The 27,760-nt window shown below is 39.4% G+C and overlaps 2 protein-coding genes across 7 annotated transcripts in view; one reads left to right on the top strand and one right to left on the bottom strand.

The window, feature by feature from the left end:
• Positions 1-27,760, top strand: part of GCNT1 (glucosaminyl (N-acetyl) transferase 1) — a 201,947-nt gene that overhangs the window by 149,346 nt on the left and 24,841 nt on the right. For both annotated transcript variants that reach the window (XR_011492759.1, XR_011492760.1), the window contains 2 exons: positions 24,131-24,190; positions 25,288-25,405. The gene's annotated coding sequence lies outside the window, so the exon portion shown is untranslated. The remainder of the gene's footprint in view (positions 1-24,130; positions 24,191-25,287; positions 25,406-27,760) is intronic.
• Positions 8,502-27,760, bottom strand: part of PRUNE2 (prune homolog 2 with BCH domain) — a 275,668-nt gene continuing 256,409 nt past the window's right edge. For 2 of the 5 annotated variants that reach the window (XM_070480321.1, XM_070480325.1), the window contains 4 exons: positions 25,823-25,921; positions 22,139-22,177; positions 17,873-17,920; positions 8,502-11,617 (listed from right to left, as the gene is read on the bottom strand). In XM_070480321.1, coding sequence (XP_070336422.1) covers positions 11,587-11,617; positions 17,873-17,920; positions 22,139-22,177; positions 25,823-25,921 — 217 coding nt within the window. In that variant the 3' untranslated portion in view covers positions 8,502-11,586. Of the gene's footprint in view, positions 11,618-17,872; positions 17,921-22,138; positions 22,178-22,722; positions 22,759-25,822; positions 25,922-27,760 lie in introns of all 5 variants that reach the window. The other 3 variants (XM_070480322.1, XM_070480323.1, XM_070480324.1) reach the window with 3 other exon arrangements.

Here is a 27,760-nt window from a genome sequence, read left to right as displayed (position 1 = left end):
GGTGAGTCAGACTTGTGAGTGGATACCCCAGCCTCCGGCCAAGCTGCCCTGGCAGATGCTGTGTGGAACAGAGATAAGCCATCCCTACAAAGCCCTACCCAAATTGTAGATTAATGAGCGAAGTGAGTAAATTATTGTTTTGAAGTCATTTGTAATATAGAAATAAATTATACAAAGGACATTCCTTTAAATATATCTTTGCCTGAAATTTTTACAACAAACAGCTGTTACCTTTTTTTTTTTTTAAATTTTGGGGGGAAGATTAAAATAAAAAATAAAGCAGGAGTTTCTGTTTGTGCTTCCATTACTTATATCCTTATGTGAGATCTAATTTCCAAGTCATCTAGGGGGTCAAAAGGCATTTCTTCATCAAAGACTGTTAAGACAGTAACTCTTGACCTCTTAGATCTTCTCACACTGGAGAGAAAAGAAAAGGAAAGATGGAGGCCACATATAGATTATAAAGAAAGTAAATATTAATACTATCAAGTGCTGTGGTCTTCTCTGGTGGCTAAGATGGTAAAGAATCCTACCTTGTGGGAGACCTGAGTTCGGTCCCTGGGTTGGGAAGATCCCCTGGAGGAGGGCATCTCAGCCCAATCCAGTGTTCTTGCCTGGAGAATCCCCGTGGACAGAGGAGCCTGCGGGCTACAGTCCATGGGTCACAAAGAGTTGGACATGACTGAATGACTAAGCACAGCACATCAAGTGCTGAACCTGTGGATCACTTTCTTTCCTGCTTGATCATTGCTTCTTTACTCATACCATACTCTCTAAACTTTGGGCCAGTGGGTAGACCCTTGACTCCTGTTCCTGGTTTAAAGAAAGTCTTTTCCTGCATAATATTTTTCATTTGTGAGGCATCTCTACTTATTTAAGGTGGAGACTGGGAGTGAGGCTTCTTTTTCTTCTGAGCCCATTGGTCATTCCAGCGTTCCTCAGGAGTGACTTGAGAATGTCAACATTCCTCGTGACCTTAGAGGGAGCTGCATTTTCAGAAGGCTGGCCTTTGGTGTCTCCAACCTTCTCATGAGCTTGAAGACTTCTCCTCATCTCTTTAGCATGAGACAGAAGTGGGCCAGATCAGTCCTTAAATATATCCTTTCTTTATTCTTCATGACTGTCAATCCATTGAATTAATATATCTGCAAACCAGACTCTAGGTCATTCTGTCCATAACATTATTAACTAGTCAACCAGAAACACAGGAAGTTGACAGCTTTTTGAGATGGACTTGCGTTCTATCACAGCATTGCATTCTTTCCATTCTATATATAATGGATTGTTCTGTGCCCTGAATAGCCTGGGAGGAGGGAAAGGTGCCCGGAGAGGAAGAGGCTTGTAGTCAGGATTTTTAGGCTTTATCAGAGGTCAAAGAAGCATAGCTTGTTGAACTTATGAGTCTGCTCTACAATCCAGAGACTTATACATGCCTTTAGGAGCTAGGAGCCCCATCATGGCCTTTCTTTTGGAGAACCTCGGGGACAAAATGTGGGTGTAGATAGTAGGGCAACTGACTGAGTTTATTGCTGAAACATCTCTTGATCTGATCCTTACAGCCACAGTTTGTGTTTGAGTGTCTTCAGGGCAGTGTGGCCTAGGACAGGTTATTAAATGCCAAGTGTATTAAGAAAAATTCTCAAATTTTCAAACTAAAACACTCTCTTTTGCAAATCAGTGGGTAGAAAAATAAGTATCTCAACTTTAAAAAATGGGTAAAGGATATAAACAGTCAATCCATAGAAGAAGAAATACAGATAACAGGAGATATATATATAAAGGAGTTCAGTTTTACTAGTTTCAAGAAAATGCAACTAAAAACAATGGTATCAAAAAGAAAAAGAAAACAATGGTAACTTTTTTTGCTTTCAGAATGGTCAAAATTAAAAACATATCAAAGCCCAATATCAACAAGTATTGACAAAGAATTTTTTTCCTTGACTAGATTCTAACCAGGCTCCCTCAGCCCTCTTCTCGACTGGGTCTCAACCTTGGCCTGTGAAAACTACAAATTATCAGCACAAGTGGTTTTGTGCTGATAAAAAAAAAAAAAGACACATTAAAAGACTTCGGCACTGGCACAATTTCTAACTGCTCCAGGTCACATCCCTAGGATGACCCAAGTTCCTCTTAAATTGCCTGCCTGAGAAACCTCAAGGCTGTCAAAAGAGTTTTCTGTTGGTTCTAGCCAACATCTGACTCTTGACCCCTGAACCCCCTTTCTTGGAGTGTTTAGTAAAAAGGCCTTACAACTGGGCATCCTTCCTCTGTCCCTTTGAGATATATCCTATCCCCTACAATTCAGGAGTGTCTTTCTAAAAAGGACCTGAAAGCCATTCCACTAAAGTGCATTCATCAGGAAGTCTGGGGCCTGTTCCCCAGTCTCTGTGAGGGGGGGTGGCTCCTGGTTTCAGTAACTGCCAGCTGGCAGATGCAGCTGTCATAATCGGCACTGACGCTGACCCACTCTGTGATTTTTCACTTTCCTGACTCTGCTGAGCCCCAGTTCACCATCCTCTCTTCTCCTTCATTTTCTCTTTAAAACACCCGGTTACCTCTGTACCGATCAAAGTTGTTTTCAGTTTACACTGAACCTCCTTCCCTATTGCAGTAACATATTACTTGTTAGCCATTTTAACTAATATCCAGTTCTGTTCATCTCTGACAGCATGTGGAGAAATGCAGTGTCTCACACAGTGACAGTCTAAATTAATGTAATTATTCCTTAGGTGGCTTAGCAATATTTGTCAACAATTTAAATTTTTTTCAGCTGAGATATACTACTTTTAGGAAATTATCAAAAAGAATTTTGGACATGGAAAGATAATCAGATCACAAACTCTGCCTCTCTTTCTCTCTACATAGGTAAAAAATTTATGATATATATGGAAAGATTTTCCAGATAAATGCATTATAATGTATTAATAAACAGTGATGTGATTGAATGGTAAGACTGGGTGATTTTACCCTCTACTCTATACTTTCTATATTGTTTATCTTTCAATAAGCATGAATCTTTCCTGAAACAGAAAATGAAGCTACTTTATTTTGTATGTTGAGAAAATCAATTAGAACAAGAGGTATCAGTGACCAACGTCAGGAAAATTCAAATATGCAAGGACCATTGGTCTGTATTTTTGTTCCAGTGCTGATTCACCAGGTGTGTGATCTTGAGTGTATCGCATAAACATCGAGTTCCTACCAGAATGTTATGTGTGCTTGCGTTCTGGTGGTGAGACCAGGGGAGACTGCTTTCCTTTCCTATTCTTCTATATTTTCCAGTTTTTAGAAAATGATCATGAATTACTTTTAATGATGGCAAATAACCAATATGAAACTATACAAAATTCATTCATTCTCTTTATAAGAGAATGGTGCTAACCTGTATGGATGTTTGGAAATTATTATTCTGGTGAGGAAATAATTTTAAACAAAATGTACAGATGCTTTTATTTATTTATTTAGCTGCACCAGGTCTTCATTGTGGCATAAAGGACTTTAGTTGTAGCATGTGCACTCTTAAGTTGTGGCATGTGGGACCTAGTTCCTTCCCTGACTAGGGATGGATGCCAAAGATGAATAACATGAATCCAACAGGGAAACCCAAATCAGGACCCCTGCATTGGGAGCAAGGAGTCTTAGCCAATGGACCACCAGGGAAGTCCCCATAGATGTTTTTTATATTGGAAATTCTTCCTCTATTGAGTTTTCAAATAGGAAAACCATTTTATGAGTCTCTTTGCTTAAAAAAAAAAAAAATACTTTTTTTCCTTTCACAATAAGTATTGGGGAATTGCTGTGAGTGGATGTAACTGTCTTTTTGTTCAGTATGATATAAATTCATGGAATCTTATTTTATTCAATAGATTATAATCTATTAGCATAATTATTTATTTTGATCCTCAAACTGTCCCAAATCTGGCCAGTGGGAGCCCCTTCAAGCTCTGTATTTTTTGACACATCCCCATCAAAAGCCATATAGACAGAATCTTCTTCAAGTGTTCAAATGACTATCACCAGGATACAATGAGAAAAATACAAGTCAGTTCTGAGTTATAAATGCTGAAGAAGATGAATAACCTGAATCCAACAAAGAACCCAAATCAAGACACATTCTACAGAATACTGTGAGAGATCTTAAGTGTCAGTGTTTTTCAAAACCAGTCTTTCCAGTCAAAGAAAGGCCAAAGAATTGTTCTAGATTGAAGGAAACTAGAGAGATGTGACAACTAAATATCACGTGTGGTTCTGAACTGATCCTTTTACTTTAAAGGATAAATTTGAACAGGTGAAACTTGAATGACATCTGTGGTTTAGATGGTAGTAATGTTTCAGTGTCAATTTCCTGGCTTTGATAGTTGTATTAGGTTATGAGAAGAATGTCTTTGATTATAGGAAGTATATTAAACATCTAGAGGTGGGGAGGCATTGTGTAGATAACTTATTCTCAAATATTTCAGGAAAAGTAATTTTTTCCTTCTGTTCTTGCAAGTTTGAGATTGTTTCCAAATAAAAAGTAAAAACCCAGAAGTAAACTGAGCAAAAATAAGAGATGGAAAAGTCGGAAGGAGCTAGAGGTAGAGTAAGGCAGAAGTGGCATAAAATGGCTATATCTGAGAGAAGAGGAAGAGGATTAAGGAGAATTAGTCTATTTAAAAAAGGAGGTGGGAGAGGAAACAAGAGGCTAACATCATTGACAGAAAGTAAAGGTGGGGCTGGCACTGGTTTTGGAGGAGTTGCCAAGTTAACAGACAAAAGATTGAGTGAGTGTGAAGATGAAGAACAGGGTGGGGGAAAACTAATATTTATTGAATGCCTCCTATTATTAAGTATTAGGCTGGACATTTAAATCCCATTTAGCTCTTACATAAGTTTGTAAGATAAGAGTTTTATCCACATTTTAAAAATGAATAAGGTTCAAAGAAGTTGAGTAGTCCAAAATAATATAACTGGTAACAGAAGCAGGATTTAAATCCCAGTATGTGTAATTTCAGTGAGAATGGGATAGTAGAGAAATGGTCCTATCGGGTCATAGAAGAGGAATAATTTATTTTTTTTCCCAGAGCATGGAGGGAGCCCAGAGACTGAGAAAATGATGGTCGGGGTTTGGAGGTTGGGGTTGAAACTGGATCTTGAATAATTTGAAAAGATGGGCTAGTTGAAGTCATTGGGGAAAGGGTAGAACCATAAAGAAGAGAAACATTGAGAAACACCATCATTTACAGGTGAGAAGAGCGCAAAGAAGAGTTTGCAGAAGGCGAAGGGGGTGTGATAGGATGACTTAAAAGAAGCACCCAAAGGTCCCTGCTTCCCAGTGTTCACATCCTGTGTAATCCTCTGCCCTTGGGTGGGGCTGGATCTAGTGACTTGCTTCTAATCAGTGGAATGCAGCAAAATTGGCAGGATGTCACTTCTGTGATAAGGTTATAAAAATGGCACCCTCCCTCTTGTCAGCAAATTCTTTCTTCTTGTTGTCAGTGAAACAAGATGCCATGTTGGAGGGGACTGTGAGGATAGCCTCCATCTAACAGCCAACAAGGAATGAGGCCCTCAGTTCAACAACCTTCGAAAAACTGAATCTGGCCAACAGCCATGTGAATGAACTTGGCAGATTCCTTCCCAGTTGAACCTCTTACAAGAGGGAGCCATGTCAGGAATGACCTTTGTCACCATCTTGATGATGTCAGTCTTGTGAGAGACCTTGAGCCAACACTGGTTGCCAGCCTATGAGACGCCTTAAAGTAGAGGACCTAGCTAAGATGTATCAGGATGTCCAATTTACAGAAACTGAGATAATAAATGTGTGATGTTCAGGCTGCTAAGTCTTGGCATACACAGTTGATTTTCATTATTTAAGAATTCCCATAATAGCAAATTCTCCTATTCACTAAAATTTATTTTTAACCCCAAATCCATGTTCATCTTGTTTTCATGATCATTTACAGACAGATACAGAAAGATGAAAATCTGACTTGTCTGATGCACATGTTCCCAGATGAGGCTGAACAAAGCAAAGCTCACCTTTCTGGTTCCAGTTCTCATACTGTAAATAAATACACAACTTTTTCATGGTCTATTTAGTGTCATGTTTTTGGAATTTTGTGATTTTTCTTGCTAATTTTACTGTTTATAGTCTCCAAGCATAGAGCTGAAATGCCGCCTAATGTTCATAAGTGCAAGGAAATGTGCCTTACAGAGAAAATTCATGTAATAGATGATCTTCATTCAGATATGAGTTATATTCAGGATTTGGCTGTGAGTTCACTGTGGCTGTGAGTTCAATGTTAATGTGACTCAACAAGATATATTAAAGAAAGTGTATGTAAACAGAAACACAAATAAAATAAGATTAGTTATGGATCAGTTGATGGAAATGTGACCAGAGGCTCACAGGAACCTAACCCTGTTTTCCTGTAGGAGTGGTGGATCAGTATGCACTGATTCAGTGTTCTCATTGCCTTAGTAGGATTTAACTGCCTCAAATAATGAGAAATCACTGTAATTTATTATGTACCAATAGATAACAAATATGGGGAGAGAAAGGACAATTCAATTCACCAATCTATGGGAGAAGAGTTTCACCAGGAAAGCATGATTAAGCATTGAGGGTGTAGGTGTCTCACTGAGGGAAAGACAAGAGTTAGTGGATGGCAATTATTGGGGTCTGTCATCTGAGTATCACTAAAATGGCTATATATTGAAAAGAAATAATTTCGCTTGACTAAAGAGAATTGTTTTGAATGGATGTGAATGAAAGTGTAGGAAAATTAGCTTCACAGGGCAGTCTCCTTGCTTTATAAAGCCTACAGCTGTGTGAGGATTGATGTGTAAGAAGTCACCAGTTTTATTAAAAGCTCCATGACTGTTCAGGGTCGGGTGGCCCAGGACAGGCTTCGGGCAGCTGCAGACCACTGATGCTTCCAGTGCAGAGAAACGGTAAGACCACAGGAGAAGCGGTAGAAGGGAACAGCCCCTTGACGTCCCAAAGCACCTCAACACGGCTTTTCTGTGATCTGTGCCGCTGCCGCCGCCAAGTCACTTCAGTCGCGTCCGACTCTGTGCGACCCCACAGACGGCAGCCCACCAGGCTCCCCCGGCCCTGGCGTTCTCCAGGCAAGAGTACTGGAGTGGGGTGCCATTGCCTTCTCCCGTTCCTCTCCCAGCCTTCTCTTATGGCTGAAAGTTTAAGGTATTTTCATTTCTTTACTTTTAACTTCAGCGTATTAAAAAGCTTATTGTTAATTTTGATTTTTTTTTTGTTTTTTTTCCATTTATTTTTATTAGTTGGAGGCTAATTACTTTACATCATTACAGTAGTTTTTGTCATACATTGAAATGAATTAGCCATGGATTTACATGTATTCCCCATCCCAGTCCCCCCTTTAATTAGACTCCTAGCTTCATTCTGGGTCCCCACTCCTACCCTTACCCCGTACTCACTCTAATGAGCGTGTCAAGTCATTAACTACACATGGGCTTTGTAGAATATTGTGTAGGGGGGTTAGAATTTACATAAATGACACTTGGCTATAAATACTGAGTTCTTATTTTTCCACTCTACCCCAAGATTGAAGTGTTGCTCTCTCAGTGTATAATTTGTTGCTTCTAGTAGCTGTGTCAATACCATAGTGTGTATCCTCCACATTTCACCCATCCTTTCCGCTAGTGCTGGATGCCTAGCCCATTCCCATTCCCACAACCATAGTTAGGTGATGGGAGCAGAATGGATATAACAGTCCACCTTGTAATATCATGCCCTTCATCTGCCTGTAATTACCTGTCCTTCTTCTCTTAGTTAGATATATCTGAGGACAGTATCCACCAGCACTAAATCCTAGATCATGAAGACATGAAGTGTCTCACTTTTTGTAAAGCAACTTCTCATTTGGCTATTCCAACAACTTTCTGAGAGGCAGAGGCACACATTTGTTTATTAGGTTTAAAAAAAAAAAAAAGCTCAGTGGTGATTTCCAATGCTGTTTGATGGTTGTGAAAGTAAAAATTAAAGAATCTAAATTTAAAGTGGTATTTAATGCATTTTAATTAAAAAATAAACCTCTGCTCTGGAAAGATAAGGGACAGAGAAAGGAAAAGTTGACAAAATCAAGTAACCATGAAACTGAGAGATGCTTCCCAAGTGGAGAAGTTGCTTTCTCAGAAAGCAAACAACACATTTTGAAAGTGTAGCTGTTTGAGGCATGGAAAACAAAAATGAAAAGGGAATAAAGTTTGGATGACAAAAATGCCAAAATTTATACTGTTCTCAAGGACTGAGGGCCCAGCTAGACTGACATCCAGATAAGACCTCCTGCAAAGTGAAGCTGGAAATAGATTCTTACTGACTCAGAGAAAGAATGCCATCACTTGTGGAATCATTTTTTTTTTTATTTCTGAATTATACAGAGAGGCTATATATATATATATGAATATATATATAGTGTTGTTACATATTTTTATATTATCAATTCACACTATTTATGTAGAATTTATTTACTAAAACAAAGGTCTAATAGATACTTTATTCTGAGCAATTCAATACATGGTAGAAAAAAACCTTTAAACATATAAAAGATTCATTTGTGCACATCTAAACATTTCTAAGGGAGCAAACTACAGAGGCATTATGATTAATTAGATGAAAGTTGCAAACTCAGTACCATAACTGAATACTTAAAATGAGACCTTAATAACACAAAGGCCTGGAGTAGTGACTTCCTCACATATGTCGGTATTATGTCTTAGAAGATAACCCCATAAAACACTGCATGGCTTCAACAGGAACTTCCGGGTTTTCTTCCACCCTCAGCTATTGCCCTCAGACAGACTTTCTTACTCCTTGACAACATCTTCTGGGCAGATTTTTATTCTTTCTCTTAATCAAGGAGCTGAGTGAATAGCAGTTGACACTTTGGGAAAACAATACTTTTGCCCCAATGACCCCTTGGTTCCCTTAACGACATATCTACAGGAAAAGTGCAAACAGTTCCCAGAAGTCAGAACCAAAGCAAGAATGCTCAGAATGCCAAAGCGAGATAGCTAATGGTGTGAATGTTTACATCTGTCTACCTATTTGCTGAGGGGTTATTTTTTTCAGAATTCTTCTAGGCTTCTATTCACTTGGTTTGAATTTACATAGTGGCTTTTCTCTAGCACATGCAATTAAAGTTTCTTTTTAAGATAATAAGATAGCAGATGCCTAACTATCAGAATGGTTATACAGCCCATTGAACAGTCCAAACAAAATCATTGATTGGGAAAGATGCTCATAATTTCCACATAGGAAGATAAAACTCCAAACACAATACCACCTGAGTAGCCCTCCATGAACAGGCTGGACAAGTTCAGAGAAAATGTAAATGCTAAGGCTGTTGTTGTTTCTGGTTGACTGTCACAAGAACCTTTTATGAACTGCCAGTTCATACCTCTCAGCTGAACACTGAATTCTTTATTACTTCCTGTGGCTAAGGGGACCACATAATTCATCTTCCAAAAACTTTACTGAGCGAGAGAGAGCATTATTAATAATGATGCCAGGGCAACAGTGAACAAACTGGGAAATCGGGTCATTGCACTTCTGTCCATGCTAAGTTCTGGGAAAGGCACAGTTTGGGCTGCCAAAGGTGGAGGTGGGCTGTGGAAGAAGACGTGCTCCAGGATTTTTCTATCAGACAAGCCAGACGTTATGAGGGTGGAGACTCAGAAGAATGATCTAATAGGATACCAAGTTGAAAGGAATTGAGAAGGGGACATAGTAACTATGGCTTACGGAGGAGAGAGAGCCGACCTGTGTGTGTGAGAGCATGTCTGGCAGGTGGGTGCAGGACAGACATGAAGCAGATGAAGGCAGTGAAATTCAGAAACTTGTGCAAAGATGTCTACTTCAAAGCTCATGATACCCAGGGCTCGACATGTCCCCGAAAGCTCTCCTGGAGATAGTTATCACTCTCAGACTGTGATGGAACCCTGGTCTCCACTACAGTTTAATTTTGAAGAGTGTGTTAATAATATGTGATAGTGGAGTCTGTGAATAGTTTCCAGGGTAAGGACAGGACCTCAGCAACACCTCTGAACATCCAAAAGCCTTCTAAGCAGGCTTCACTTTGGGTTGTGTAAACACAACCTGATCCATGTGTTCATGGCTGGGACTCCTTGCCTTTGTCAGCAGGCCATGAGTCTTACTGATCTGTGGATGCCAAAGGTTTCTTTTTTTAAGAGTAAATTAATTTGCAGCCTAATTTGTGCATAGTTAGAGAAACCAGCATCTGACTACAAATGGGAGGCCAAGGAAGGTCGCATGGGCTGGCGCAGGGCTCAGCACACGCTGTCTATAAAGAGAGTCAATGTTTTAGGCTCCGTGGGCCACGTGGTCTGTGGCAGTTACTCCATTCTGCTGCTGTAAGATGAAAGTAGTTGCAGAGAGTCTGTCAACAAATTTGTATGGCCATGTTTCAATAAGACGTTATTTATGGGGACTGAAATTTGATAGTTTTCTTATGTCGTGAAATAGTAAAAAAAATTTTTTCAACCCAAAGCATGAAAACTGTTCTTGAAGGCCATGTGGAAACAGGTGGGGGTGCTAGATTTACCAACACCTGTCTCCTCTAGAGGCCCATGGGTTCTAAACCATGCTGGTATTTTAAAAAACATATGAAGACTATAAAGAACTATTTTGCAAAGGGTAGTACATACTCATATTTAATTTTAAGCCTGTGAGTGTGTTAAAGCAGCTTATGTCTTATAATACATGTGAGAGAGATTCAGATAACTCAATGTTACCGAAGAATGAATTTCTGAGGGGCCGCCTTCCGTAGTATCCTTAGTACTAAAGTGTGACATCTTGAACTAAGCTCATGGCTTGAATGAAAGACAGCTACCAGAAATGTGAACATTGATCCTTAAGTTTCCCAGTTTGGAGGTCTTCAACATTCACTGAAGAAATGATTTTTTTTTTTTTAAGACCAAATTCCCAGAAAACACAATGCCCAATTTGATAACTACAATAAAACTGGTGTGAATTAGGAAACCTGGTTTCCTTTGGAGATGTCAGAATAAATGTGGACAAGAACCAAGTGGGCGCTTAACTGACGTGGTGTCGCACCTGTGTCTACGATATGGCTATCTTAAGCAAGCTTAGGATTTGAAAGGTGGAGTTTACGTGGGGCCAACTTTCCTAAGGACTGCTGAGTCCTGTGTATTTTAAACTTGAAGTGATCAGCAAGGAGGAATCCACTCACAATGAACAGTGGACCGAAGTTAACCTCAGTGGTCAACAGCAGTCAACAAAGAGACGAAATACCGCTGTACCGAGGCTTAATGAAATATTGAAATGGAAGGTCCTACTTTCTTGCAAAGGTCCAACTAAAATCTTTGAGGCACATAATTGGCAAAATAGGAAAATACACACAATTCCATAAAACATGTTAAGAGTGAACAGATTCTCTTACTGTTTTTCCCCTTAGAAATTTAGAAGGGCACCAGGTAGTGCAAAGTGGAAACGAAGGACCGTCAGAGCCGTCTCTTCCAGGTGGGTTCGCGTCCACAGAACCACGAGGCAGAAGAGCGGCCCCTTCGTCCAGATGTGGCCAACTAGGGCTTTTCTTTCAGCTTCAGATTAATACTTTGAAAATAAAGGAAGAAAAAAAAAATGAGCAACAGGAAAAACTGACTAAGAAACAGTAATGATTCAGGGAGCCTGTGATTGTTGCTGCTTTTCCTGAGGACTTATTGAAAATAATTCATGCATGTTTCTTATACTAGACCAATCTGACAAAAATACAGTCTTCCCCGAATTGCCAAGGCTTTCTCTAAAAGATGGAGTCTGTTTATTTTTGCCAAACTGTTCCTAGAAGCATTTTACACCTTTCAAAATGATCTAGAGGGCAAAAGACTCTTGTGCAGGCTCATTTTTAAATGGATTAAGGAATATCATTGCATTTTGGAAATCCACCTTTCCTTTTTTGTAAATGACTATTTCTTTAGAGGCAAATAAATGATCTGCCTGAAATAAGGAATATCTGACAAGTGCTAAATTATGACAGTGGTAAATAATAAAACAATGGCAAAAAACCCTCCAGTATTTTCTTTAAAAAAAATTTATTTTTCCAGGACTTTCCTGGTGGTCCAGTGACTAAGACTCTGTACTTCCAATGCAGGTGGCCAGGGTTCAATCTCTGGTCAGGGAACTAGATTCCACATGCTGCAACTAGGACCTGGTACAGTCAAGTAAATGAATAATAAAATCAAAGACAAAAGACTGGATACATTGAAAAGACATATAATACATTTTTTCTCATTATAAAAGAAGCACATGTGTATTTTTTTATTTCTGAAAATTACAGAAAACGATGAAGAAAAATAAAATTTTAAAGTTACTTGGGTCATCATCCAAATAAAACCATTGTTGATGTTTTTTCATGCATAGCACCTTTGATGCTTCCTCCTAGATAGTGTGTCTTGGAGTTTTAAAAATTGTATGTTAAATTCATCAAAAGTACATTTCTAACATGAAGTTATAAACTTGCTACTATATGTATGACCCTGGAAACATGAGGCTAACTGAAAGAAGCCAGTCCTAAAGCTCATGTGACTGCATTCATAGGAAAGGCCCAGACGAGGCAGATATAGTCAGGAAGTAGGCTGGTGATTGTCAGGGACTTGGGGTGGGAGGGAAGTGGGAGTGACGGAGTAATTTAGAGGTGAGAAAAATGTTCTAAAATTGATTATGGTGTTGCTTGCACAACTCAGTGACACTGTTGAGCCATTGAACTGTGTAGTTTAAATGAGTAAATTTTATCTCAATAAAGCTGTTTTTAAAAAGCACAACTCTAAATCACATTGAGGTACTACCTCACCCATGAACACGGCTATGATCTGAAAAAACAGGAATAAAGTGCAGACGAAGATGCTGAGAAAAGGGAATCCTTGTGTACCGTTGTTAGGAATGTAAATTAGTGCACCTGTTAAGGGAAATAGTATGGAGGTTCCTCAAAAAATTAAAAGTAGAACTCCTATATAACCCAGGAATTCCACTTCTCGATATACATTCAAAATAACTGAAAACGGGGACTCGAACAGATATTTTTACACCCATGTTCATAACAGCAATGTTCACAAAAGCTAGGAGGAGGAAGCCACCTAAGTGTCCATTGATGGATGAATGGATAGCAAAATTTGGTGTATACCTATAATGATAGGTTGCCATTTCTTTCTCCAGGATAATGAATATTATTCAGCCTTTAAAAGGAAGGAAACTAACAGTTGCTAGAACATAGATGAACCTTGAGGACATCATGGCAAGTGAAATAAGCCAGTTGTAAAAAGACAAATATGCGATTCCACTAGAGCAAATTTATAGAGACAGACAGTAGAAGGGGTGGTGTGCAGTGGGGTGGGAGTTGTGATTTAATGGGAACAGAGTTTTAGTTTTGCAGGACCAAAAAGTTCTGGAGATTGGGTGCCCAACCTGAATGTACTTAATATTACTGTATTGTACACTTGAAAATGGTTAAGATAGTACATTTGGTGTTAGCTGTATTTTATCATAATTTAGAAAACAAAACAAAACTAAACTAAAAAGCCAAGTGCAAACATTACCCTGGGCCACCCATCCCTCCCTACAGGGAGAGGCCACCTTGCTCCTGTCATTTCCATGACAGCACGTGCTGGGTTCTGCGTGCTTCTGAAGAGTGTGTGTGACATGTCCCTGGGTGTGAGGGACCTGCTTCCCCCCCCCAGGGTACATGTTGGGGACTCGGCTGTGACTCCACTGTTTCCACTCTCACCCTCCAAATTTTCTAAAGCCAAAGGATTTGCCTGAAAAGGGCACGGCTACCTTAATGAGATGGATTCTTATAACCTGAGAAAAACTTGTTTTAAAGAAAGTCTGAGTTTGGTGACCAAAAGAAATGTTTTCTCTGTCTGAGAGTCTATTTCTATTTTGTATATAAATTCATTTGTATCATTTTTTTAGACTCCGTATATAAGTGATATCATATGGTATTTGTCTGACTTAGTATGATAATCTCTAGGTCAAGTGAAAAGAATCTGAATCTACACACACACACAGAATCACTGCTATACACCTGACACTGACACAACTTTGTAAATCAACTATTCTTCAATTAAAAAAAAAAAGATCAAAAAAAGGAAAGAGAATGTCTGTTGAGTTTCCAAATATCTAGGGAATAAGCCTAAAATGTCTTTGGGCCTCGTATCTTTCTTCTACCTCTTGTGAACGTATCACAGTTTCCTGACACCTACCAGAGAAACTGACTACAGCCAGTGAACACACAGAGGAGGAAATGAAAGAAAAATGTTCTGTTTGAATTGGGCAATTTGGGAAGTATGTGCGGATTTTGCTTAGATCTGCCCTTCCTCTCTCTGGAGGGAGGGAGGCCTTGCGTTTATATGCTGCAGAGGTTACTGTGCTTTACTTGTGGAATCTGCAGCAAATGAGCCCTGTTCATTCTGTAGTTCTGCAAATAAAGCTAACCCATCCAGGGTACAGCAGTAAGATATACTCCTTTGAGATACCCTCAGCAATTCTACCAGGCTACCTGTCTTTTCCAAGTCTCCATTTCTATATCTGTAAAATAGAACAGCTTGCTAAGGATTAGTCTAAAGTGTTTTCAATCGTACATAATGAACATACACTACATGTCTATTGTAAGTAGCAGTAACATCAGTTCAGCAGTAGAGTAAGTAATAGTAGCGGTCCAGTGTCTCTGTGAAATGAAAAAGCCATATCTCACTGCTGAATTACTCTACTTGGAATAATCTTCTGTCCTTCGGGAGTTTTCAAGCCCAGCCATTCTGACTATTAGGAGAGGCCAGGTTGTCATGGATATTAATCTCTTTTTTATGCCCTCAAGGATCTGACTTGTTTCCTTATCAACAGGGTTTTTACCATGAAGGTGTCTGTCTTCTTTTTATCCACTCTGACCCCTCGATCTTTTTCTAATATGCTTTTCCAAAAAACAAGTCCTTCTTGTTTTTGCTTTAAAAATGTATTTCCCAGCTACAGTTATTCCCGAAATAATATATTGTTTGACTGGTGATTGGCATTTTATTGCTAGTTACATGATAGTGGCTCAGTTTCTTACATAGACCAAGAGAATATGTATTAAATCTACTGTCTGAAAAGTAGAATCTGGGTCAAAATACTTGAAATCATCTTGAAAAGTTTAAAGTATACATGGTCACTTTGTTTCACCATCAAGGCACCTGATAAAAATCTGAAAATAACAGACCATTTTGAAACACTTCATTTTTCATTCTGACTTTTTTGTAAACCTTTTAGGGTTTAATTTATCCCTTCAGTTTTTGGTACACAGATGCTGAGAGACTGAAATTTAATAATTGAGTTTATGGAAAGAGCAAGAAGATAGTCAAAAGTGGATGATTTTTAAGTAAATGCAGGAAACCACCTGAAGATTACAAGACAGCAGTGGTCTTGTGGAGCTAATGAAGCTATGGATAATGCTATTAATTTAAGTCTCCCCACATAGAACCACTTCTGGACCATGTACACTTTTTATGTAAGAATATAAAAAGTCATGTTGCAAGTTTTAGGAGATGAATGAAAAAAATAAAATCCAAACCTGAGTGTGAAGGAGACAAACATTGGGATTACTTTTCAAAATAGTATGCTTTTTGGGAAAAACTTACTTTTAATCAGAATTCAAACATGAAAGGAGCATTCCTCACAGGGCAGATGGGCTTCACTTTCTATAATCTAATTTTCCAGTCAGACATAGTAACTTTCTGATAATTTTCTGTAGGCTATTTTTGGCTCCTAATATATGTTAAATGAGGGGTTTTTTTTTGTTCTTTGTTTTTTACAAAGTATCTGACAACATTGTTTAATGATAAACCTGTTTTCTATAGGAAGAGTGGGAGACAGACTTAACCTTCCCTTCTCTCTCTGAGGAAATGAGAGGCCGTGAGAGCATCAGCACAGGGTACATCTTATTCTTGGCCAAATTGAGCTCCTTGGAAGAGTCTTTGCCCATTTTTCATCTTATTCATTTAATACTAGCTATAGAAGGTGTAAAATGCTTCCACTCAGAAACTAGAAGGTAAATGAAGCCTCTTAGTCTGGTACTAAATAAAGCCAGAAATCCAGGGCGGGAAGTCAGCAGAAAAAAAATCTTGGCCACTGTGGCCCTCATCCCAGATCTCATCCTCCACACTGTGATCATGTGCCTGGTAAGAAAGAACTTAAGAGAGGGCTGATGAAAGGGGAAGCAGGGAGACTAATATTTTCGAAGAAATGGCAAGTAACATTAACAATTTGCAGCATATCCCCCCCCCCCCCACCCCCACCCGCAGCCCCAGCCCCGGAATGAAGCCCAACCAGAAGCGGTGTTTTGCCCTCTTCCCAACCCAGAGAGCCTCATATACAGACGGGGAGCAAAACAGACAAGGCAGGCAGAGGAGTGGGTAAGCCCGCAGATGTAGCAGCTGAAGGTTAGTGAGGGACCTTCTATCCACGCAGCTCGTTAGCTGTAGGCGCAGGACTCTGCTCTAGGGGGCGCTGCTTTGCTGAGAGAGGGATGATTTGCAAAAAAAAAAAAAAAAAATTTTTTTTTTTTTAGATGGACTATGGTATTTTTGTTTTGTGGAATTTCCGCGTGGCAGTTTGCTCGAAGCAGTTGCTGTCTTCATCTCAAAAAGGTGGGACCAGTAAAACCTTCAGAAAAGTAGCTGTGATTTCAAAGGTCTCCTTTACGGCGTTTGTTCTTTGTAAAGACCTTCCCTTGAGTTTTTGTACATAAACTTCCTTGTAAGGTCACCATGGCAACTCCAGAGCCAGTGCACCGGGATTTTCCAGTTTCCCTTCAGACCTCCTCCAGGGAAAAGGAGGTCACAAGAGAACAAAAAGTGACAATAGCGGATCTATTTAAATACGGATCTTTGCCCCTCCTTCTGGATTCCAGTGAAGGAGGACAATGTTCAATTCTCCACAGCTCACACCCAATTAAGAGCCCCTGATTGGATGGGCAAGTTCTCTCTGAGAACCTGATGGTGACCACAGCTTATTCCCTGAAACTGACGGGACAGCAGTGAACTCTTTTGACTTAGGTGTAAATTTTGTAGTCCCTGGTTAGATCACAGGTTGAACACCCATTCCAGCATCAAAGCCACCTGTCTCTGATTTTAAAACCACAACCACTGGGTCTGGAACTGCGCTGCAAAGGCTCCAGGCTCAGTTCCAGGCCATTCTTCGAGCTGAACGGCATTGGATTGGTCAGCTTCTCTCTCTATGGTTCCCCTTCCTTATCTGTACAGTGTATCGCGTTGGCTTATTCTGAGGATAAAAATGAGATAGGGTGGGTGCAGCTTTTTACTCACAACTTGGCACATGGTAAACACATGCTCAATTTTTATTTCTCATAGGATGAGACTAGATGGACAAGATCATTTCTAAAGTTCCATCCGGGCTCAGCTTCCTCTTGAATTTTCTAAATAAGGATGTTTTCTCTTCCACCCACCAAAATAACAATTTCAAATGGAAGTCCCTACTTTCACTAATTAAAATATGGATGATGTAATTCAGAAAACAGTTGGATTCTTCTTGCCCAAATGCTTTTACATCTGGCTCTAATATTCATTTTCTCCTCATTTTGGGGCTGGAAAAACAGAACACCAAGTAAAGACTTGGGTTTTTCTTAAGACATCTAATGGTGATCATGAATGAGATGGTGTTAAGCTGACACATTTCTCTTTAAGTTTCTAATTTCAGGCATAGAGAACGTGAAAGCTGAACATCTAAACGGTGTTTACCCAATCCTCAATGTATTTTTGTCTTTCAGAGCCCAGCCATACAATACAATGAGTAACCACATAATTGTTACTGATGGTGAATTCTTACTCCTTCTCCATAGAAGACATTTCTGGATCATTGTAAAGGCAGCTAGTTCTGAGAGCAAGGGGAAAAAAAAGGAAGCAGTAAACATTCTCTCTACTGTTATCACTTTATAAACAGGACAGATTTGAACTTTTTAAACTGGTTAGACACAGAGGATAAGATGGTTGGATGGCATCACCAACTCAATGGACTTGAGTGTGAGCAAGTTCCGGGAGTTGGTGATGGACAGGGAAGCCTGGCATGCTGCAGTCCATGGGGTTGCAAAGAGTTGGACACGACTGAGTGACAGAACTGAACTGAAATTGATTAGTGTGGTCCCATTGCTACTACTGAACACATCTAATCTATACCTGAACAGACGATGAGGCGAAGCTCTGATTCTTTTACCATCAGTTTTTAAATACAGTAATTGCTCCTGATTCAGAAACATAAAAGGAAGATTGAAAACTCCCAAGACCTCCATGTCTCATCCATCCTTGTTATTTTCTTCATGAATTTTAAATCTATCATGTTTGGTGAACAGAATATTACAAATTTTTATTTGTAACCCACATAATATTTTATGCACAAAGGACAATGCCTCTAATTTTATTCATATATGAACCCAGTTAACTTTCAGTTTTCACAACAATGAAGATTTCCCAAGACACTAAAAGGGAAAACGCCAGTGTCGGCTTTCCTTTATTGTCACAAAAAATACCTCGCAGCTCAGCTGTGTTCAGGTCAAACAAGCCAGTCCTGACATTAACTGAAACTGATCATGTCCAGAAAGAAACATGTAACCATAAAAGGAGAGTTTTATTACTGTGTACGAACATGTTTATGCTTGTTTGTGTAATATTAAGCTGCTTTTATATTCTGTGTGATTCCTCTGTTAGCAAATTTCAAATCTGCTTTATATTAATTTCCAATTAATACTTAACACTTCAACTTTTTACTTTTATTTTCAGCAAACACACACTATTTTAAGAGATTCTGCACTTCCCTGGGGGCTCAGACGGTAAAGAATCCGCCTGCAATGCGGGAGACCTGAGTTTGATCCGTGGGTTGGGAAGATCCCCTGGAGGAGGGCATGGCAATGCACTCCAGTGTTCTTGCCTGGAGAATCCCCGTGGACAGAGGAGCCTGGCGGGCTACAGTCCATGGGGTCGCAAAGAACTGGACAAGACTGAGTGACTAAGCGCAGCACAGCGTAGTGCTCCTTCTTACATGTGACAGCTCCTTCTGTAATGTGATAATTCCCAAGCAAAGGTTTCTGTCTGCACATAAGAGGTGTGGTTATTAACATTAGGTATTTTGTTGCAAATAGCAGAAGGCTGGCTCCTTGAGAAAGTCAGAAGGCTTTCCCCCCTCACTCCCTACCCTTCTCACTGGTGGTGGTATTTTTATAGAAGATACTTGGCAACTCTAGTGAACAGGGACAGTCAGGCAAGCATTGACAGGGTGCTAGAAAAACCTAGTAAAGCTGCAATGGAATCAAGAAAGGGAAGGCAGTCTTCCAAACCTAGCATTTCTGCTTTTTAACTTTGCATAATCCTTCCAAAGCAAGGAGCAAGTTAGGGTTCATGTACTACTGTCACTCTGAAGGCAACAGATAGATTCCTCACCATCTGCAAAATAAGAATGACTCTCTATGTACAATTTATCCTTTTTAAAATATTTTCTTTCCTGTTCAGAACTTAAGGTTTAAGGAAAAAGTAAGACTGGCTGAGGGAATCTCCTTCTGATAAAGTCAGTTAGAGGTGAAGGTGGCTTATGTGTGTATACGGGGAGAGGGTGAATGTTTAAAAACACTAATACGACTAAAGCCAAACACTGAACAGATAGGCTTTGTTCCCTGACAGGGGATATGTTGCTTCTGTTAGAAACAGCCTGAAGCTTTCTAGTTAAGGTCATGTGGAAAGTCAGGGGGCATCTGTTCATAAAAGGAACCTGTAACCACAGATCTGCAGTGATTATGTTTTCTGAACTGCAAGATATCATCTACAGTCTGTCCAAGGATCGGGGGACCACTTCAGAGCCTCAAAGGTAGTTGAGAAGATATATTTAGCATGTGGAAATGTAGGATTCTGTGGGATTTCGATCATCTGTGGGGTCAACAGTAAAATTCTTTCTCCTTCCACATTTTCGGTTCCTCCTAGCTATAATGTCACCATCAGAAGAAGTAAAATGAATGGAGAATTTGGACAGATGGCTTACCCATTGAATTCAAAGCAAGAGCATAGACTTCTGAGGACTAATCTGATTATTTTTATTCAGCCATTTGCTTTAAGGCAGTGACTCTCCAAGCAAGGTCCTGAGACTGGCAGTATTGGTATTACTGTGAACTTGTTAGCAATACAGATTCTCAGGCCTGCTGATCAGAAACTTTGGGGGTGAGGCCCAGGACACTGTAGGTGATTCTGATGCACTAAGTTAAGTTTGAGAAGCACTGCGCCTCAGCAGTGATCTTAGTCTTATGCACATTCACCAAATGATGAAGCAGAAATTTATTGAGCATCGACTATGTACTAGGCATGAGCTTGCTGCTTCCTTTAGGAAGGCGATCAAGACATCTCAGGACCAGCCAAGATCATTTAGATCTTTGGGGAGAGGGTCTGCGGAGGTAGATAAGTGAACAAATGAATTTGAGAGAAAAAAGAAAGCTACACAACTAAGCCAAAAGTGATAAATGTTCTCTTATGGTAGTTAAGCAGGAAGAGTAGAAATATAGAGGGAAAGTATCTATTGAAGGAGGCGAGATTTTAGTGTAGTAATGAGAGCACATGACTAAGACTCCATAGTGGGTTTGGCTGGAAAATTATTGACGTTCCCTCCCTATATTTTTGTCTTGAAAACAGCTTCTTAATTAAATAAATCTGTTATCCTAAAAAAAAAAAGAAGAAGAAAATTTGAAAGGGAAACTAATTGCTCACTCTCTCTGTGGGGAATCTCATGACAGTGCAGTTTAAGCACAGATAAATGCTAACAGGGTGCACTGTACCAGTATACAGTGTAGGCACATTTAACAGTAACTACACTAATGCTAAGCTTTCTAAAGCAAAAACCTCTCCTTGAATTTTTAACCCAAAAGATCCATGCTATAGGCAAACAATTCTACAGATTTCCTGCTCCAAAAATATAGGGGAAAATATTTTAATGTTTTCATGACGAACTGGCATTTATACCTATCTAGGAAAAACTTCACTAACTTAGATCTTACTTATTCAGAATTTGTAGCTGTTTAGACATTGTCCAGGATTTCTGCTTTTGCAATATCTATTAAAATAGGAACAAGTTATAAAAATTAACAGTGTAAGCAACTTTTGCAATGGAGAAGCTTGATGCAGCGAATATTCTTGTTTATATTTAACAGTGTCAGAAAAATTATTTGTGAACTGGAAATAAAATTACTGGATGTTCTTTAGAAGCACTGTTGAGTTGACTTCCTATTGATCTTACAGCTCTGTAAGAGGCAAATATTAACTTGATTTTTACTGAGCAGAGATGCAATAGTTTCTGTCCAGTGGAAAAGACCACCCTGAGGTATAGTTTATTGCCCTGTTGAACATTAATCAGTTTTGTATGTAAACAAACATTTTTATCCTAATGTTCCTTTATAAATTGCTTATAGATAACTAGCTTTTCAAATACTCTTTCAACTGGTTTTAACAGCTTACTGGTTCCTTGATTAAATAATTAGTTGAATAAAATCATTGGCATGTATTCATTTTATATTTGCATTAAAGTTATGATTTTGCTTTTTGAAAACTATAATAATAGTGAGCAATATTTTTTGTACTCATGCAAATAAGTCAAAAGCTGTTAGTTAAGATATATTTCCCAGTCACTGAATAAAGAGTTTTTAAAAAAAAACTTGGAAATTCAGGAATTTGGTTCTACAGAAGTATTTCAAGTTGCTACCATTTTTCTGCATTTGTATATGAGTTAGTGAGGTTTTATTGCCTCACTGTATGCAAGTGATCATCTGGCTGTTACACTATTCATGGCACTGCCTCTGATGTGTTTCTTTTGCTGTGGTGCCTAAAATTGCATATATATTTTTTAAAAATGTTTAACGTAACAAGGTAACCACGATCATTAGGGGCATAAACAGACTGTAGTACAAATAAGAGAAATCACATCTCTCATGGAACAAAGGAAACGTTGAAAAGGCAGCACTATTATCAGGATGCAAGAATAAAACACCAGGCATGCAGGTTCTCCCAACTCATTCCTGAAATGCAAGCCAACATCACTGCCAACTGCTGAATGGAAACCAAGTCTTACTTAGCTGCTTCAGATGCTTCCCTCAGATCTTCATCCAGTCTGCATGAGCAAAAATTATCAGTGTAGAAAAGAAACAAGAAGCAAGCAGAGCGTGAGAGAGTCACAAAAAAGTCAAAGCAGAGGCAAACCAAAGTGGAGCGAATGTGCTTTTAAAAACCAACCTTTGGAGCGCTAAGACACATGCCTTCAATTACATCTGGTGTTCTAGGAACTCCCAAGTCTGTGTTTATGTACGTTTCCTTTGCAAAGTCCTTCATAAAGGGAGATAACAAAACTTGCAAGGAGACTGGAAGCATGCTGGCTGAAATAAAGCTGAAAACAGCCACAGCAGTTGTCAGGGCTAGTTAAAATTAGCTTGCAGCCTGGGCCAAGTCTGGGATGTATCTGGTTTAGTAGGTTTCAGTTGCAAATTAGGTTGACCTCAACGGCTTTAGACACACGACAAAGACTGGAAATGATATACTACAAGGGACTGATAGCAGGACCTCTCCCTCTGGTAGCCTGTTGAGGTCACCCACAAGTAAGACATTGGTGTACACGCACACACAGGACCCAGTGTGAACTGTAGATCAGCAGATGATTACCTCACACTTCTCTTATAAGATCTCTCTTCATCGTACCTTACAGGATAAAAAAAACGAATGCAGTGAGGAAAACGAGTGGACAGATGGAAAAAATGACAGGACAGTCAACATGTGAGAGGAGAAGCCTACCCAAATCATACTCAGATTGCCTTTGGGGACGAATCCTATTTATATGCGATACGATTATTTCGAATTTATAGTTATATACAGCCGATCCTCAGGATTTGCAGATTGCACGTTCACAAATTCACCTACTTGCTAAACCATAGCTGCAACCTCCTAAGCAATACTTTGGCACTTTCACGGTCACTTGTGGACTTTAACAGAGCGCCCAGACATTTCAGTCACCCGATGTGTGGGTTCCCAGCTGAGGGGGACCCCAGCGGGGCTCTGCCTTCTCATCTCAGCTCTCAGGCTGCAAACAAATGGCCTTTTACAGTCTGGCATGCCATGTTTTTCTTATTTTTGTGCTTTTTTGCTAGTGATCTCTTTATTTAAGAATGTTCCCCAAACATGCTTAAGTATCATCTAGTATTCCTGAGCACAGGATGGCTGCGATGGGCCTTAGTGAGGTATGTGTGTGTTAGATAAGCTTTGTTCAGGCAACAAGTTACAGTGTTGTTGGCCCTGAGTTCAATGTTAGTGAATCAACAATACAGATCAAGTAAGGTATCTTGAAACAGAAATGGACCTAAAACAAGGCTGTATGTTAACTGGCAAATGAGAATGCTGCGACCAAGTACTCACAGAAACTTAGCCCCGCTTTCCCCCTGGAAACAATGGTTCAGTATGTTATTCAGATCTGTAGGAACATCACTGCCACAAATAACAAGAACTGACTGTAGTCAGTGATTATAAATCTGATTTCAGATTGGGCTCAATTTTCTTTCCTTTAAGCACTTTGATGCACTCTATCCCAGCTGAATATTGGCCTTGGGATTGGATGAGATCCTGCTCTTGTGTAATGGGAAAGAGTTATGGTTTGTTACCAGTTTGAACATGGCATAATATGAAAATGAGGCAACAAGGGTGAGTTACAGAAATGAGAAAGGACAGCAAGAGGAGATGAATTATGAAAGACAGGACACATGGGGAGGGTATGCACGGTTGTAAGTTTCTTCCTCCAGAAGAAAATCTTTCCAAATAGAACCTTCCTTTGGAAGGAACTGTTCCCAAATAGAAAAGCTGACTTGTAGATGAATGAAAAGCACCTAGAGCAAGGGTAACTTCACAACCCAACTTCCCTGTGTGAACAGTGAGTCTCTAAAAGCAACACAATTACAATAAATAACATTCTGGATTGTCATCTTTGTGCCAGGTGGCGCCTCAGTGCTTTATGTTCATGGTTCTCATTCTGTTCTCAGGACCTTGCCATGAATTAATTGCTCCTTGTTTTCTCATTTTACAGATGCTGAGGGTGAGACTCGGAGAGTTCTAAATAGGATTCCTGAAGTGTCAGAGAGGCAAGGTGGGGAGAAGTTTCAAATCTAATGCTGGTCCTCCAAAGCACATTCTCTTCTCTGTTCCCAGCGCCAGGCTGGTTGGGGGGGCGGGGGGGGGGAGCATACTCACTTAGAAAGTGGCCAGTGCTCATTTCCACTTGAAGATGGAATATCCTTGTCATCTTTTGCATAATAGGAGGTGGGTGCTCTAGTACTGTTTTTGGAGATGGGGTGCCTTCTTTTTGAGGCAGCAGGCCAGAGCTGTCAGTTGTGTTAGTCTAGGGACTCTGTGAAGCTAGTGAGGATTACATCCACCATTAGGAGCTTATGCACGCTCAGCTTGATTCAGCTAAGCCAACTGGCAGTTCTCAACCCAATCTGTATCTTCTGTTCATATCTGATATTGGGATGCAGGAAAACCAAACTGTAGCTACTTCTGAGCTTTGACTCAGAAGGGTATGGGTATTTATTTAGATGGGTATTTTATTTATCTAAATATACCCCTTATATTTATCTAAATATACCCATTATTTAGATGGGTATTTTATAGGAGGTGAAGAAATCTGCATGGGAATTTTTGGTTCCAGGCTCAGCTGGATTTAAATTCTAGTTCCATCTCTTCCTTGTTCCTGCTTCTACTTTGCATAAGTAAACATCCCGTTCCTAAGTGACATTTCTTATGTATAAACAGGGCGTTTACTGTAAGGATTAAATAAAGGATATAAATAGAGCACTTGTACCCAGAACAGGAGACACACATTAAATGGGGATCTTTTCCTTCCAATTCTGCCTTTTTTAAGTGAGGGGACTCTTTTTTGGAAGCCCAAATTGGGAGGTCCATTCTGCTCTCCATCTTATGGAGGAAGATAGGGTATCCTTGACTGCTTTCTCTGAACTGATGGTTACCTTCGTCCCACTTCTAATCACACAGAAAGCCAGTAAATTAGACATAGTGAAAGAAAAACATGATCGACAGTAAACGATAGTTCTTTGCAACAATTAACCAGTAAGGAGGGTTCATTTTCCAGCATCACATTTTTAAGCCCCAGCTCCAAGCAGTTGACTTTTACTATTTTTGCAGCATAATGCTACAACTTTAAGTATCCATGCTTTCTACCTACAGGCTTTACCAGGTACTGAGTAAGGAAGTCATTCCCAACTCCACCACCCACCGCTCTGCTTTACCTTTCACCTGGAGGCAACCATGAAGAAAAAGGACTTAGAAGAAATCAGAGAAAGGGGTAACTTTTTTCTCTTTTCCCTGGGTCAAGCAGATAAATTACTTTATATAAGGCAATGTAGAAATCCAGGCTATGTACAAAATCTACCTTTTGTGTGGCATGCAAGACAGAGGTAACAAATACACTGATCAGTGTTAAATTTATGCTTTCCCCAAAATGGTTGTAAATTCAAGGTGAAAGTGAGTAAATCTCAACACCACCATAGAAGATCATGTGAAAGTAGATCTGCAAGAACAGAACAGTTATCTCTAGGTTATAAGAAAAGAAATATATTTATTGGAGAATATTTATTATTTGTTTTAAATGTAAAACAAAAGATAAGCCATTTCCCCATATTCCAGGAGTGAGTTATTTTCTCATCTCCTTCTCCAGACATGCAGTATTTCTTACCAAATCTTCAGAACCATCAGGACTTACTTGATGATGCTCTCTGGAATATGGATGCAATCCATTGGGATCAGTCCACTGAGTTCTGATAAACTACTGACATATTTAATTTTACTGCTGAATTTGGAACTTGAAAAAAAGAAAAGAAAAAAGATTTCAGTCACTCTTCCATCCCTCAGACTTCTGCCTCTTCTTGAAAATCCTTATCACCTTGCCCCCAGCACTCTTACTTAGAAGAATAGCTATATTATTTGAGTAGTTACTATGTGCCAGACTCTGTTCTAATTGGTTAATACATATTAACTTTTGGGACTTTTCTGGTGGTTCAGATGGTAAAGAATCTGCCTGCAATTCAGGAAACCCTGGTTAGTTCACTGAATTGGGAAGATCCCCTGGAGAAGGGAATGGCTACCCACCCCAGTATTCTTGCCTGGAGAATCACATGGACAGAGGAGCCCGGCAGGTTACAGTCCATGGGGCCACAAAGAGTCATACACAACTGAGCAACTCACACACACACATAATAACTCATTTTCTGTGCTAGCCTAATGAGGTAGGTACTATTAAAGTAGTATCTAATGAGGTAGGTGCTATCTCTTTTTAAAGGCAAGGAAATTTAGACATAGGGAATTAAGTGTTTGCCCAGATTTCACCTTCAGTCAGTGGCAGACAGTGCCACTTATCTATAATGATTGGCTGTTTTATAAGAAGGTGACATTTTTGTATTACTAGTGTAACAGCAAACTAATTCTAAAAATATATCATTCCACTTGAAAGGGAACTTGATCAGGCGTCCACCTCCGTTGAATGGTCTCTAATGGAAAGATGCTGTCAAGGTCACTTCAGCATACATCCAGCTTTCACATTTTACTTGCAGTTTTGACTATGGGCAACTGGGTGTGGCTTGCGAACAACCTTCATTTTTGAACAGTCACTTCAAGTCCTCAAAAGCCTTGGGTGAACACACACTACTAACGACATGCCACATTAGGCCACTTCCTTCCTCTGGAGTTTTTGAGCTAAATTCAGATTTTAATTTAAAAAATGGAGGGCATAGAATAAGAAGGCAGAAGAAGTCAGGCCAGGAGGACACCTCCACACTGAAATGTACAGTTCTCTAAACAGTAAAACGATTCAGTTTCTCATATTCAGATACGTATTTGTAACTGAATATGAAAAAGACAATTTTTTCTTCTTGGTGTATTGGTACCTGCTATTTCCTCTACCTGGCTTTAGCTAGCCAATCCTATTCTTCAAAACTCACCTTGAGGATGCATTCTTCGAGAAAGCCTCTCTTGATGCAGATTCTCTGTCTTCACGCTTCACTGGTTACCTTAAAACTCACCCCCACTCTGAGTTATCACCCTCACTAGCCTTCTTTGTACCCTTATTGTAGCTGCTTTCTTGTCTCCCTGTGTCAGCTGCCAGGCAGTGACCTCTTTGAGGAAAGCAATTGAGCTATTTAATTTCTCAACTTGCAGCACCTAACCCAGTGCTTGACACAGACAGACAATTGATTTAAAAAAATGAACTTGAGGAGGGAGGGATGAATTAGAAGGATGGGATTAGCAGATAGTAGCTACTCTATTAAAATAAACAGATAAAGGACAAGGTCCTACTCTGCAGCACAGGAACTATAGTCAGTGTCCTGCAATAAACCATAATGGAAAAAATACGAAAAAGAATATATAACTGGAAAAAATTATTTTTCGTATTTAGTTACAAATATGTATCTGAATATGAGAAACTGAATCACCTTGCTGTACACCAGAAATTAACACAACCTTGTAAATTAATTATACTTCAGTTTAAAAACACATGAGTTAAAAAAAAAGCATTTGCTATATACCTCTATCATAGGTGTTACCCTTTAGCAGTGAAAAGACCTATAATACATTTTAGTGACCTCTTTTTTCAGGTCAAAAAATTTGTTATGCTGATGTAGATTGATTCACAGAGGGATCTTTA

This window comes from Odocoileus virginianus, chromosome 18, assembly GCF_023699985.2.
Source record: "Odocoileus virginianus isolate 20LAN1187 ecotype Illinois chromosome 18, Ovbor_1.2, whole genome shotgun sequence".
Lineage (NCBI taxonomy): Eukaryota > Metazoa > Chordata > Mammalia > Artiodactyla > Cervidae > Odocoileus > Odocoileus virginianus.
Note: the sequence above shows the minus strand (reverse complement) of the source record. Positions and strands in the feature narration are given on the sequence as shown.